This window comes from Triticum aestivum, chromosome 2D (genome assembly GCF_018294505.1).
Source record: "Triticum aestivum cultivar Chinese Spring chromosome 2D, IWGSC CS RefSeq v2.1, whole genome shotgun sequence".
Classification (NCBI taxonomy): domain Eukaryota; kingdom Viridiplantae; phylum Streptophyta; class Magnoliopsida; order Poales; family Poaceae; genus Triticum; species Triticum aestivum.
The window spans coordinates 35,226,460-35,242,106 of record NC_057799.1 but is presented as its reverse complement, the minus strand read 5'-3'; the positions used below and the strand labels follow the sequence as shown (position 1 = coordinate 35,242,106).

General features: G+C 47.5%; 2 protein-coding genes and 1 non-coding gene across 3 annotated transcripts; 1 reads left to right on the top strand and 2 right to left on the bottom strand.

Annotated features, from left to right (window-relative positions):
- The first annotated feature begins 7,241 nt into the window (after positions 1–7,241).
- Positions 7,242–9,223, top strand: LOC123051348 (probable pectate lyase 4). Its single transcript, XM_044474209.1, has 5 exons — positions 7,242–7,666; positions 7,743–8,094; positions 8,241–8,451; positions 8,551–8,619; positions 8,705–9,223. The coding sequence occupies exons 1-5, from the start codon at positions 7,351–7,353 to the stop codon at positions 8,927–8,929; spliced, it is 1,173 nt and encodes a 390-aa protein (XP_044330144.1). The 5' UTR covers positions 7,242–7,350; the 3' UTR covers positions 8,930–9,223.
- Positions 8,705–15,416, bottom strand: LOC123051347 (uncharacterized). The gene is made up of 6 exons (XM_044474208.1): positions 15,175–15,416; positions 13,930–13,985; positions 11,469–13,499; positions 11,125–11,311; positions 10,618–11,040; positions 8,705–8,857 (listed from the first exon to the last, which is right to left on the bottom strand). Exons 1-6 carry the CDS (start codon positions 15,266–15,268, stop codon positions 8,814–8,816), a joined length of 2,835 nt encoding a protein of 944 aa, XP_044330143.1. The 5' UTR covers positions 15,269–15,416; the 3' UTR covers positions 8,705–8,813.
- Positions 9,813–9,886, bottom strand: TRNAR-UCG (transfer RNA arginine (anticodon UCG)). The gene has a single exon. It is a non-coding gene; the product is annotated as a tRNA-Arg (tRNA).
- Positions 15,417–15,647: the final 231 nt, after the last annotated feature.

The window sequence follows — 15,647 nt, the reverse complement described above, 5'->3', positions numbered from 1 at the left end:
CGCTCGCTCACCGCGCCTCGCTCGCGGGCCCGCGTCCTGCAGTGTCGTGTCCCCGCGCCCGCCGCTGCCTGCGCAGTCGCCCGTAGCGCCCACCCGCGCAGTCCGCCTCGACCTCCCGCAGTGCCCGCCGCACCCGCTCGCCTTCGTGATGCCGCTCGTCCGCGTCCTCTCGCAACCACCCGCGTGTCCCCGCGGCGTCCGCCATCGCCTTGCGCAGGCACTGCGGTGCTGCTCCTCGCGTCCAGCGGCATCACGGCGACAGTGTAGGCGCACGGGAAGAGACGGGTGCGGGAGCGAGATGGCGGCGCGGCACATTGGGCGCGACGACGCAGTCACAAAATCCGAAGGGGTGGCATCGACCTCCTCGCCCTTGGTGCCACCGTGGGTCTCGCCGAAGGGCAGCCGCCTCGGCGTCGGAGCGGGTGTCCCGTGGAGGTAGCTACAACGCTCCGTCGGCCTAGATGCTCCAGCGTGCGATGGTGCACGTCTCCGGCGAGGCGGCCGGGCGGCGCGGTGGTGCACGTCTTCAGCAAGGCGGCTAGGCGGCGCGGTCGTGCACGTCTGTGGCGCGCGGCACCACCGTGATTGGCATTCGGTGGAGCAACTCAGTGGGCCAGTGAGAGAGAGAAAGGATGGGTGGGTGAATGACAAGTGGGTCAAACGTCCGCTTTGTGTCTGCTTTGGACCCAAATTTGAGCCGAAAATAGGTCTGAGTGGACACAAAACGGACAGAAAATAGAAATGGGTTCGTGCATTGGGCGTTGTATTTTATCCGCGCGGATGTAAGGCAGACGATTTGGGTCGCTGCGGTTGAGTTGCTCTAAGCTACCTTCCCATGGCCTTCCACAAGGGTTGGCATAATACAATGAAGAGAATAATATTCTCTTGGGGATGAAGAGTTGTCCTTTAACACGGGAAAATCATGTTAATCTCCATAACAATTTACATACCATGCTTGTTTTTCAAAATTAAAAGGTAACCACCAATCTTACCAACAATAATTATATGACATAGCTGTTAAAACCTACTCCCTCTTGTTTGGAATTATTTGTCGCTCAAACGAATATATCTATCACTAAATAGTGCTAGATACTTACTTGGCACTCAAACGGGTATATCTAGCACTAAATAGTAGTGCTAGATACATCCGCTTGAGCAACAAGTACGGAGTGAGTACATAATATGAATCTTATTTTTCTTTATTCAAAGGATAAAAAGAATACATACGCTATCTTTACGAGAAGACATAGTTTCACACATACCATTGTAGATGGCATGATTCTTGTAAGTTAAAAACTCCCGGAAAAAAATCAAACGAGAAAAGAAACAAGTTAAAATGTCCTTTTATAGTTCAATTCCCTTCATAATCTCATAATCAATGTGAGGACATATGTGCAAATCCTTAATGTTCTTTTATGGTTAGAGATCCATACTGTTGATCGGAGCCCTTGCTTTTTTTTTTGAGTTGGGGCCCTTGCTTTTAGTAGCCAAGCCTTATGGCTGAGACTACTTGGGGTGAAGACATATAGCTCACTATGCATTTCTGAATGTCGGGAAAAATAATCAGTAGTTTATTATTTGAGATTATCAAGACATTTATTAAGAGTTTTGCAATTGTAAATGATGGGCATTATTACCACCTAGTCTGTAGCATATCTTCCACCTAAATTGTTGTCCTCAAGAAATTATTATGAACAAATCATAAAAGAATATATCTGCAAACAGAGAGTAATGCAAGTACCATCACAATGGAACAATTAAGGATATGAACGAATACCTTGTGTTAACTATTCAAAAATTGCAAAGGATTATATGCAATTCACAAATAGTAGTCACCAAGAGTTGTTATTCTGAAAATTAAGTGGACTGCATTTTATTTCTCTATAGGAAAGACATTTAAACTTATACAGATGAAAATGCCGCCGAAGACTGCCATCACCTCACAAGCTATATGGATTTGAATCATCCACCAGGTCAAAGAAATTGCCATAAAAAAATACAAAAATACACAGAACTACCTACTTGATAACAACACAAAAATAATATTGGAACACTTTAACACAAAGCCACACAGATCATGAGTGCATTCACATCAGTAAATAAAATTACTTAAAGCATGATCATAGTTACAGCATGAACAAGAAATGTTGTCGTATCAATTAGATGCAGAGCCGTTAGATCAGAAGAACACGACCAAGAGCCATGTGTGTAACACTTAAAATCAATATAGTACATGTATATGAAATCCAATCTATATTACAATACATCATAGCATGTATATACAAGCAAGGAAGTGAAAGAGAAGTCAATACTTGTCAGGAACAGAGAAGACAACGAACGGTAAAGGCAGAGCTACAGAGGTTATGAGGGTATATGCAACAAGGTGCGTGAGAGGAATACCATGATATTTACTTTAACTTGCAGATCTCCCATCCACTTTAGTGTACAACAGCCAAAGCACCAAGAACGAGAAAACATTCATTCCCGACGTCTCCTATCTGGTCGCTGCCACCGTTGTTCACCTTGCTCCAGTAAATCTCTCCTCCCATGGCTCACATTTTCTTCAGCTCGTCCTCAGTCTATAGTACCAGATCAATGGCTTCCCAAAGAGTATACAACAAAACCATCAGTTAACTACTTTACATCGGTAAAGAAGTATAACCAGTGGAAACTCAATGTATTGGTGGTGTATCTTCATGAGGTAGGCACAGGAGAGGCCTGACATGGCGAAGAACCTTGCCATTGACACCTTTGACACGACCATCTCCGTCTAAAAGGGGAAACATCGACATGGCAACCCGTGAAGTAGCATTAAGAAGCTAGCATTCTAGGCTCCGGCCTTGTGTCAAACATTTAAATTATGAACAATGACAATTTCATCTCACAGTCAATATGTGCAGTTTTTAGACGTGGAAAAGAAAGAAAAAGAGAGAGAATCACTTACATAACATCATGCAAACAGAGGTAAATAATCATTAGCAACAAAATTCTGAACACTTACATAACTATGAAGCTTTCTTGAATGATTTCTCTCTAGCCTTTGAGAGGAAAAGCAGGATAACGAAAAGTCAGTACGAGCCTTGAAATCACACATCTATTTCTAACTAAGGCATGAAAAGCTAAGCATTTAAATCTTCTTGTATAGGTAACTCATTATTTATTATTAAGTAACATCAGGTTGTAAAGATGGTTCTTAGGGTTATTCTTACAGTTCTGCATTATAGAAAATTATCTCGCAAATATGGAACTTCCCTTGTACAACAGGCAGTTTTAATGTTGGGTAGATATCCAAACCAAAAAATTGAAGCCAAACACAAGGATTTACTCCAACTTATAATTGTTAAGGAAAAAAGGGGCATCAAATTATAATTTTTTTTCAACAATTAAAACATGGTAAAACCACACAAAAAATTAGTTCTAGTTATGTTCCACACAAAATATTAGTTCTAGTTATGTCCCACCAGCAAGAAAAGTACATATAGAGGTAAGTCGTATCTCGGGGATCAAGAACATATGGAAGCATTATCACTAAACCCAAATATGCAATGATGTGTTTTTTCTTCCTCTCCTACTTCAACCTCAGGGACTCCATTGGAGTAAAGATCTGCCAAAAAAATGCGGCGGCTGATAATTTAACACCACCACAACTATCAAATCAAATCGAACTGAACCAAATCAAATAAGTCCAAGTTGTTCCAAAGCCAGGAATGTGCATGACGGTGGATGACCTCCTCAACAAGCAGACTCTGCTCGTCAGCCACCACCGTCTTTGACACGGAGCTCCTCATCGGCAGAGTGCGTCACCTCCACAACATCTGGCGTCACCTTCCTTTGACGGGTGACGGCCATTGACATCCATACAATAGTCCGTACACAAGTCAATTCTACCTTTCTTCTGCCCGTACAAGAATCTGCAAGCAAGTCAATTTTATTCAAAATCAGCAGCTCACTTCTATTCTTACAACAACAGCGGTCACTTCACTCAGACAACAATAGCAACACAGATCAATATTGTGACAACGATGTAAAAAAATAAGAAAGTTAGAGAGAGAGAGAGAGAGAGATGGGATAACAACCTTGCTGACGCCGGTGTTCGTCTTTCCCTTTGTCTAAGAAACATGCGGAGAGCGGCGGCAGGAGGGCTTCGACCAAAGACTCATATGAGCTAGCGATGAGCTTGCGTTGTTGTTGTCTGACGCAGCGTCCGCACCAGTGACATACTCGACGGAGATGAATCGGATGACCGAGATTGAGTAACTGACCCCCTGGAGAAGGGCGGGACCGCTGATGCCGGCGAGGGCCAGGATTGGCTTGAGGGACCCCTCGACCTCGATGACGCGGCTTACGCCATTGTCTTCACGTGGGTCCCCTGGGCCCCTGCACCAGCACGATGGTTCGGGCTGGACGGCGGAGGGAAGAGGGGCGGGGCCACCGGCGATGGAGGAGAGGGCGAGGGCAGCGACGGTTCGGGCTGGACGGCGGAGGGAAGAGGGGCGGGGTCGCCGGCGATGACGGCGAGGGCCGCGACGGTTCGGGCTGGCCAACAGAGGGAAAAGGAACGGGGCCGACGGCGATGGGGAGGGCGAGGATTGGATCGAGGGACTCCTCGTTGTGGGCTCCTTCACCGGCGCGGCAGTTCGGGCTGGACGGTCGAGGGATTTTTCTAGGTAGACAGATGGGATCGGGAGGGGATTATCCCGGTGAGAGATGGGGAGAAGGACGTGTGCCCGATCGTGGCTGCTCTATTGTACGTGGGTTTCTTTTTTTCGTACGGGGGAAGTGGAAATCGTTTTTATCGTGCGGGGTAAGTGGGAATAGTAGGAGGGTTGTGGGAGATCGAACCATCACGACGTTCGATTCTCCTTTAATAGTAGAGATATTTTTCCTAAGTTGTGGCAAGACAGAAAGAAAGTGTGGTGAACATGCTGATCATCGCAACTGTGGCAAGTTTTGGCAAAAATATGTGCATATATATAATAACCCAAATGATAACTGCCACACGTGTGGTAGTTTTGCAACTCGCCCACACGCGTGGGTCATCGTCCAGTGCAGTTTGCATGAATCTTAACACATTGAGACAGAATTTACGTGCCACGCATGACGGGGCTGGTGTGTGGGTGTTAGAGAGTTCGCCCACACGCCCTGCAACACGCGGTTTGCCAGCTGCGCTGTGTGGGCGAACTAGTTTCTAACCAAACAACCACCTAGTCCACGCGTGTGTGAGCGAACTGCTTTTCACCCACACGACACCCGTACGTTGTTGGCTGGCAACTGCAGTTGCGCATACATGGCAACTATGTAAACACACATGACAACTATGATTCGTTGCTAGACGGCAAACTGCAGTTGCGCGTACGTGGCAACCAGATGAACACACATGGCAACTGTGATTAACCATACATGGCAACTATGGTTGGACCACACGTGGCAACTAGGTAAACGCATATGGCAACTATTGTTTGACCATAGGTGACAAGTAGTTAATCACGCACGGCAACTATGGTTTGATTACACGCGGCAACTACCATAAATTAGACATGGCAACTATAGTTAACCAAAACAGAGAGAGTTGCCATGCTTTTACAACAACATTTGCCATCTCGGATAACTACATCTGCCATCCTGGATGGCAACTAAATCGTCATCCCACGGGTACCTAACGTAGCTGCGCTAGGACGTGTGGGCATATTTGCCTCGTGGCACACGCGTGGGGTGGGGATGTGTAGTACTTGTTGGACGTGTGGCACGAAGTAGCTGCGCCCACACGTGTGGGCAATTCTAATGTTCGCCCTCACACAGCCCGTGTGGGCTACCTTGTGCTCACGCCACATACGGTGTGTGGGCGAATGTCTAGTATGCCACACGTGTGGGCGTTATCAGGACCCTATAATAAAACTGGGACCGAATTTGTTTGCTTCGTATCTAAGGAAGCGTGGCAACAAACAGCTGCCACACTTGTGACGAGAATTTAGCAATGTGTGGATACGAACCAAACATGCCTGAATTTAGCAATGTGTCAGAGCATCTTGAACATATGAACCAAACATGCCTGAATACGGGAGCCCTCTATCATCCATCCTTCCGCAAGTTCAAAGCATCTTGAACATGTTTTTTCAACCTTTTTGAAGCACTGATTTTGTTTCTTTATTTAGAGCACCATGAGTGTCAATTTTTTATGGAATTGCTGCATGCTGTTAGAACATTCAAACATTTTGCCGGGGAAACCATCTTTTTTTTTGCTATTCTGCAACATTACTGTTTGCCCGGGCGCATGTGAGATCGAAAACATAATTGAATATCCCGGGGTCTGCTATTCTTTTCCTCTAAAAAGAATCATGAAACATTAAATGGCAGTGGGTCAGCTCGAAGAAACAGTTAGATCATTAAATACTGGACCTGTAGGAATGAAAGCTACGTTGAATGATAGAGGGGTCTTGTGTGGCATGTCTCTTTATTTCCAAAGACAACGGATTTTGTTCCTCGAGCACATATACACGAAATAGTATAAAATCCAAAAAAGTAAAAGAATTCATAATATCTGATGTTTTTTTAGAACAATCATGGTTGGATGTGTTGCTCATGTGCAAATTTTCGTGATGAAAAAACAATCGGCACGCTCCGTATAAAAAATAAAATCAATACTCCAAAAAGGTTATTTCCAAAAGCATCTTGAAGCACTGATTTTGTTTTATTTGTATCCAGGCTAGCACTAGTGCAGTTCATTCATCATTCATGGAAATTCACACGTAGGTAAACACTAAGCAATGTCAATTGCAAAAAAAATTCCCCCCTTATTGTGTTCCCGATTTTACTGTTCACGATGAGTCCGTATGAGATCAGGAACAGAGTAACACTTTCAACGGCCCGATACTTTTTGAATACCGATGGAAGTGAAGGGGACGAACATTGAAGAGAACAAATAGAAGGGCAAAAGAAGAACTACTTGTCTGCAAAGAGAAAACAAAAAGGCAAAGCAAAGAAAGATGCACTCCATTGCCTTTCAAAAGAGAGAAAAAAATGTGAACTAAGAATAACTTAAATGATTAGGGAACCTTCTCGGATTCAAGTTGTAGATATAGCTGCTTGCGTATTTTCTGAATTTATTTGAGGTTCTTTGTTGTTATTTTTTGAGTGGCTCACTCTCTCGAGGTGCTCATATAGGGTGTGGAGTGGGTGTGGGCTTTAACGGTGCGTCTGCGTCCGTGTTTCACAAGGGATAAATAAGACTTTTCTTCTTTTATTGGAAGAGAGGAAAAGAAGACTTGGGTCGAGACGTTTGAGTCCTGAGCGAGTGAGTGTGTGGATTCCTCACCACATTTGGCGGAAATTCCACCGACACGGCCGAATTTCATGGGCGCCCGTGCCTCCTGTTTCTCCCGCCTCTGCTGTTGCTGGATCTCCTTCCCCTCCCCCGACCCCCGGCCCCCGCGTCCTCCTCCGACTCCAGCCGCCGCCGCCGCCGCAGCCTACCTCCCCTGCCCCGGCATGGACGCCGAGACGGGGCCGGGGACGGTGACGACGGAGGCCCACCGCCCCCCGCAGCCGCGGACGCCCTACGCCGATGCGGACCGCACCCTCCGCGCCCTCGCCGCCGCCGCCGAGGGCTTCGGCCGCCGCGCCATCGGGGGCCTCCACGGCGCCCTCTACCACGTCACCTCCCTCCAAGGTCCCCCTTTTTACCCGCCTTCAATCTTGCTCCGGAACCCTGTCAGGAACTGACCGATTGATCGATCGGCGCGCAGACGACGGGCACGGGACGCTGCGGGAGGCGTGCCGGGCCAAGGAGCCGCTGTGGATCGTCTTCGAGGTGTCCGGCGACATCCACCTCCACACCTACCTCCGGGTCTCCTCCCACAAGACCATCGACGGGCGGGGCCAGCGGGTCCGGCTCACCGGCAAGGGGCTCCAGCTCAAGGACTGCCACCACGTCATCGTCTGCAACCTCCAGTTCGAGGCTGGCCGGGGCCACGACGTCGACGGCATCCAGATCAAGCCCGGCTCCACCAACATCTGGATCGACCGCTGCTCCCTCGCCGACTACGACGACGGCCTCATCGACATCACCCGCCAGAGCACCGACATCACCGTCTCCAGGTAGTTCCTTTTTTTTACCGCCCCTCCTAACACCAACTAGAGTAAATTTCTGTGTACAACATCACGCAATCTTCAGTTCTCCACTAATTTCCTTTGACAATTGTGCTGATGAACATGTGCCTGTATGTGACTGCATTTTTGCACAGATGCCACTTTGCAAGGCATGACAAGACGATGCTCATCGGCGCGGACCCGACGCACGTCGACGACAGGTGCATCAGGGTGACCATCCACCATTGCTTCTTCGACGGCACGCGGCAGAGGCACCCGCGCCTGCGCTTCGGCAAGGTCCACCTCTACAACAACTACACCAGGGACTGGGGCATATACGCCGTCTGCGCCGGTGTCGAAGCTCAGGTGGCTCATTTCAATGCACTGTTCCAAATGCTTGCAACCGGCAACACTTACTTGGAGATCATCAGTTTCTAATGAATCAGTCAATACCTCCATTTGCAGATTGTGTCCCAGTGCAACATATACGAAGGAGGGCATAAGAAGACGGTCTTCAAGTACATGCCGGAGAAGGTATACCTGCATCTTCAGACAAGATGATACGAGGCTGAGCATTTGCATACATCTTGGTTACAGATACTGATGAATGCTGCTGCAGGCTGCTGACAGAGAAGAGACGGTGGCTGGGTGGATCCGGTCGGAGGGCGACGCGTTCCTGCATGGGGCGCTGCCGTGCCTGGTCGACGGTCCGGGTGCCGAGTGCGTCTTCAGGCCGGAGGAGTACTACGACAGGTGGACGATGGAGGCGGCGTCGCCGGCTCTCAAGGAGGTCATTCAGCTCTGCGCTGGGTGGCAGCCTGTGCCCAGGCCCCCAGACTGCTAGCGCTGTAAATCATGGAAGTTCAGGTTCAGAGTTCAGACCCGAGAACTGCAAGCCTGATCGGCCATTGATTCATTCAAGTAAAAGTGTTTGAGCTTCTATTCAGTAGTTCTCTGCTAGAATTGTAATAAGCGATTAGCGTGTGATACGATTGATCTTCAACGATTAGAGAGCATGGAACAGTTGTCGCGTAGAGGTCAGAATTTAGTGGATAATAGAGGAAGTGACTGCTGATTCTGATGCAAATTATTAAGAACAATGGAGAAAATTAGAGCATGAAAAAGTTATTCTGCAGAAGAGAGAATTCACAGTGGTGAGAGGAAGCAAGCAGTCATTTCTAATGCAGATTATTAACATAAATTAATAGAATTCACAGTAGAGGGATTGAGTGGTGATCTCTAATACAAATCAATAACAAAAAAACAGTGTGAACTAAAAAACAGACAATTTGCAGTAGAGGGATTAAGAGGTGGTTTCTAATGGAAATGTTAGCATTGGCTACAAAAATAATTGCGACCACAGTAGAGGAATTAAGTGGTGATTTCTAATGCAAATCAATAACAGAAAAAACAGAGCATGAAAAAAAAAGAGAATTTGCAGAGAGTAAGAGGTGATTTCTAATGGTGGTGAAAACGTTAATCTGTAGAAGAGAGAATTCACAGTGGTGAGAGGGAGCAACTGGTCATTTCTAATCTAGACAGAATTCACAGAAGAGGAATTAAGTAGCGATTTTTAATGCAAATCGATAGCAAAACAACAGAGCGTGAAGGAGTTGAGTGGTCATTTCTAATGGAATTTTTAGTATGCAGTACGAAAAATAATTACGACCTGGTCATGTCTAATGGAATTTTTAGTATGCAGTACCAAAAAAAAGGAAAAATAGTGGCGACCACAGTGGGAGTCGAACCCACGACCTTCTGATCCGAAGTCAGACGCGCTAATCCACTGCGCTATGCGGTCACTTGATGTACTCACCATCCCTCCTCGCTGGATATCCCAGCAGAAAGGAGAAAACTGATGAGAGCAACGGCTCACCAATACAACAAACAAACGAAAAACCTTGCTCATGGCATCAACATATCACCAGCTGACTACTGAATCCATACTCGAAAATGCACATTAACCAGAAGGAAGAAAAATGACTGCTGCCATATATATGAAATTATAAATAATTACATTCATCGCCGTCAATTATCGTCGCTATATATAGAATATATTACTAGATACATGGAACTGGGATATTACATTTGCATCAGCCACCTGTCTACCTGGGCTGGCATAAACAAGCTACAGAGTTTTGCTTAAACCGAGCAAGACCCAAAACACTAGCATTTCTTTCACAAATCTTGATATTTCCTGGTGCACGAAATCGCCGAAATGAACCTCCTTCCTTTTCTCGATAAAGGGCGCTTTTATTATTTATCGCAAAAATGCAGCATGAAAGCTCATCCCTTAACCAAAAAGGTCCAGCAGATAGAGATCAGCTATGGCTTCCTCCAGGAGATCCTCACCCAGCATGCTCCCAATGTCTTCCACGATCTCATCAGTGACATCCTCGCAGTCCAGCCACCCCACGCCCATCAGCTTCTCCTCCTGGAAGCACTCCGTCTCGCGCCGCTGCCGGCGCACCCTCTCCCACACCTCCTCCACGACCCTCTCCCTGTCCCATTCCATGCCCTGCCGACACTTCCCCGCCAGCCCCTGCTGACCGCCGCACTGCGTCAGACAGGCGACCACGTCGACGAGCACATCCTTCGCCAGGTCGAAGAGGAGCCGCCTCTCGGGCCGCGCCCACGGGACGAGCTCGCCGTACTTCCTCTCGAGCTCATCGTACGCGTCGCCGCGCGCCGGAGACCCCGGTGACAGATAGCGCACGCCGAGCAGGAGATCATGCTCAGAACTCTGGTTGGCTAGAAATGTGAGCATGTCAGCCACATAAGAGAAGTCCCTCTCGTCTTCATCCCGGAAAGTACGGGACACTGTCGGCACGCCTTCGTTGGCTAGCTCGCAGCTCGCGGCGGTTTCATCGTCGTCGCTGAACAAAGCGAGGTCGGTTTCGTCATCTGCGTTGCCCGTCGCCTCCATCTTGAGCAGCCGAAGTTGCATCCTCAGCCCTGTAACAGACAAAAGCAAGTCAAGTGAGTGATATGGACAGTGACAGGAAGGTGGTTTGGCAGTGTGCATGTTTCTGCACTTGCCTTGAAGGTCTGCACTTATTTTCTCAAAACCTCCTGAACAACAGTCCTCGGCGTCCACCGACGATCCGAGGACAGACACCGGACTCGGCTGTTCGTCTTCGTTGGAGCTCACGACGGATACTAATTCTGTCAGATGATCGGATGGAGCTTCATTGTCATCACATCGATCTTGCCCATTCCCCTCAATCTGAGTGCAGCAGAACTATAGATTAGTAATTCATAGACCAACCAAAAACCTTCAGTTTACTGAACAGATGGGTGGGAAATCATAAACTCATATAGTATATGCAAATAATGCTTAGCCATACTTCGAAGAAACTTGACTCAGCATAAAATAAACATACCTGAGACGCTGAATATCTAGGACTAGGTACAATAAAATGGTCATCTGTTGCGAATGCGTGCTCTTGGTCCAGCATCATGTTCTGTGCAGAAGCCTGAGCCTCCCCCTGCCATTCTGGAACTGCATGGCTGCTATCCAAATGGTCAGAATTTCCACCGTGCACAAGTCTTCCTCCAGTTTCAGATAGCTCTGGCACTGCACCGGTGTAAGTTGGTTCTTCAAAATTCACATGGATCTCGCGCTCGGTCACCACACTTTGCACTTCATCCAGAGACTGCACATCGCTTTCATCAGAGCGATGCGTCGAACTTCTGACTAACAATCTCCTTGGTCTGTCCTGATGCATATCTTCAGAATTATAAGGCCCTGATCCGATGACGTTCTCTGCCATAGAATATTCACCATGCCTGTTACTTGCTTTTCTGCTGCTCGATTTTGGACTGCCTCGGTTGATGGATGATGTAGAAACAGACTCCAACCTTGTTAAGCCACATATGTTCTCATCTTTCCAGCCATCATTGCTGCTGATACCAAGAGGATAACCACATGATCCTGGCATCACATCCCTAAGTGACTCACCCTCTGGCCATGGCCGGCTAGCTGCTGCCCCTGAAGTAAACTTTGAGGTCTCTTTGTCAGAGAGAGCAAGCATGTCCCCAAGTGTGCTGAATGTAGCATTACCATCTGGTGATGGATGTTGATGTTGCTGGGTCGTCTTCCATCTGTCAGCTAGGCGTCTCCTTGCTTCCTTCCTAATTGATCTCTTAGCTGAATGTGTCGGTGAAGTCCCTGCGCAAGAACCATCCGGAGCATCACGTACACCAGAAGATCTTTGCAATGCTGCCGAACTTTTTAGCTTAGCCATGGATGTCAACAAAGACACCTGCTCATCCCGGTTGGACGTCCCAATATCTGGACTGAGTTTCTGTTTTCCATTTGCAACTCCCCTGACAGCAGCTGTCTTCATTTGTGTCGAAACCTCTCGGGCAATTTCTCTGGACCCCTGTGCTCTTTGGCGCCGTGCATCGGGATATGCTGTGGAGATCTGAGGCATGGATTCTTCTGCATGCTGCCTTTGAATGCCATCATCTAGGCATGCTTCAGTCCTTCTGTAACTGGAGCAGAACATGTCATTGGTTATTGGAAATGCCCCTTCCATGTTCAGATTTTTATCGAGGCATGGTTTCAAGACAACAATCCGAGTGGGAGAAACACGCTTATCGATGCTCTCCCTGTAGCTTGACCTAGACAACTTTTGTCTGAAAGAGCCAGTTTCTACTTTGGGAGCTTCACTAGAAAAGTTACTGTGAGGCTTCCTTGGAGAATGCTTTGCTTCTTTTGGTGAGTGAAAGCACCGTTCAGTGTCATCTTCTGGTGGATAGACAATATCTGCGTCAATAAACTTACTTCTTCTGGATGGTTTCAACAGCGTGATCCGGTTTACGCCAGAGGATGGAGGACAACCGAGGCCGGACAGATCACTCGCGGCAACATTGTTGGATTCTTGAAGAATTTCCATGAGAGCATCTTTATTTGATACCAATGCCTCTAGCGCACTATTGAACTCTTTCGATCTCTGAAAAGATTCATCAGCAGAAAGACGTTTTGCATCCATAAATTTCTGCCTTACAAAATTGAGGTCAGCACTGTTAACCCTGTCATGTCCAGAACAAGTGTTACGGTTTCGGTTCTTCATTCTGGTGGTCTCCATTACTTCGAAAACATCTTTGAATTCCGGAATCTCATCAGTGCTTGCCCTACGTGGAACGTCTCCCGAGAAGGCATGTCTGTCACTATAATTCCCTGATTTATCACTGCAACTCCCTGGTGACCTGCCCTGTGAACGGTCCCCGTTACATGTATCTTGGTTGTGCACTCCAAGTGAAGGCATTATGTCAAGGCCCATGAGCCTTCCCACAACACCAGGCGATGTGTGCCTAGCAGTGACATCTCTATAGACGTCGTCATCTATTAGCATTTTCATTGGGGTGCGACCAGCTCTTTTGGGTGTACAAAGCCTGCTCCCATCAAACTGAGAAAAGGAAAAAAAAAAACATTAGATCGGAGATTGCTGGTTTGCTCTTGAAATGATATCACACACTGAACTGCGTAGTAAGAAATGAAGATATAGCTTTAGTAGCAAAAGAGAACAGAGAATTGAACCATGAAGCACTTGGCTAAAATCTGCACATTACAAGAAATTGGTTCTCTAATAAAATTTCGTGCAGACAAAAGCTATAAAACAATAGAGCATTTGACATGCTTAACCCTTTTTTACATGCTCAAACTAATTACTACAACAAAGTATTAACTAATTCCGCTTTTACTTTAAGCTGTGCAAGTGGTTGCCTCAGTTAAGTCCACTGCTAACTTGCTATATGGTTTTCATAGGCTTATCTTAGGAACTTTGCTTTACCTACATCATGGTAAAAAGGTTAAAAGATGAAAACTAGGCCACTCACCAAAGAATTGGAATGCATCCCAGGTCCACCTCCTTGTTTGCTCGAGGATCCAACTCCTGAATCAAAGATAAAGACACCGATGAATAAACTCCACAGGGACAGTTCAGGGTGGCAAAAGTAACAAGGCGCATCGCGATCAGAGGTAACACAGAAGGAAAGGGAGAACCGATATGTTATTACCAATATGTTTAGAGTAGTTGCTAAGCTAGGATTGTGGTGAGAATGGCAGATATCTCTGAAACCACTCTGTGCCAGTAAACTTTCAGAGCTGATGAATGGTGGGTGGGCGCAGGACAGTGATAGATAGATCCGGAATCAGCAACGATGCAAGATATACATAAATACTCCTAACAAGCTAAGCTATGTACGACCAACCATCCAACGGATAGTGCGTAGGTACATATACGAGTACGTAGTACTGTTAACTTGGATCCGACACAATGGCCAGACAAGGCTTACTTTTAGTACAGATTTACTACTCCCAACACACTGTTTAGCCCAGCTAGCGAGCACAGTAAAATGTACCTGTCAGATGTTAAACAACCCGAGTTTGCTTAAGCTGACATATTAAAAAAAATTAGTGCTGATTGGAATACCGAATCCCTATTGTCAACGAAGCTTCATGGTGCTCCGTGAACATGTGGGCGCGTCACTGGGATAGTATACGTTTGTTGGCACAGTTTCTGACCTTGAGAATGGCGCCATGTTCCGGGAAATACGGCCTGTTTCGCGTGATCTGGCGGGACTGGGAATAATTTACTAAGCGGCGAGTGGCGACCAGGAAAGAATCCAAAGCACATCGCCATGAATTCGCGCGAAAATGTCGTGGGCGGGATGATTTAACTACAGGAGAAGTGATTCGATGGTGTCTCCGAAAAGACAAGGCGGGCATCACCATGAATCTTCCTTTCTTTCTCTCTCTTGTCCCTTCCCCGGTGAGGATGGATGAAGGCCCTGGAACCAGAACTCTGTACTCATGGGGAACGCATTGCTTGGAGGAGAAGGGGGGAGAGGATGGGGGTAAGGAGCAAAACGGGAAGAGGAAAAGCAAAACTTTTTAGACCAGGAGCTAATGCCGATGGCCGGTCACATGAACCCCAAGCTGCCGCTCCAAAAGCGGGTAAGGAAAAACGAAATCTCTGGAAGGGACCGGCTCGACATTGAAGCGCCCATGAGCAAATCCAAGATAAGGATTCGGAGATAAAATGAGCAGAGGGGGAAGAAGAGTGCATGGATGAGGCGTACCGGCGGCGAGATGGGGCGGAGCATTGGGACTGGGGTGGCGGCGGCGGTGGGAGTGGAGTCCGTCCGTGCCTCCGCCGCGGCGGAGTCCCCCCATCTCGGCGGGCGCTGAGGGTAGGGGGGATGGGCCGGGGATCTTTTGGACAAGACGGGGGAGGTGAGGTGAGCAGTGAGTGAGCACGGGCAGGAGGCTGAGCAAGGAAACTCTGCTTCTCCCCTCTCTCTCTCTCTCTCTCTCTCTCTCTCTCTCTCTGTTGAACCCGTGGCCCTGGCCTGTAGGGAAGAGGTAGGGGGACTGTTCTTTTTGCAGTCAAGCCCTCGTGCTTTTGTCTTTTATCGGCAGTTGGCTCTCCAGAAGCCTAGTAAATAAATTTGTTGGAGTAAATTGCACATGGCACGGGGTAGAACGTCCAGGGTAAGCCTCAATTTGCGGTTGCTGAACTATGTTGTGATGTGTTTTCTTTTATAATTACGAG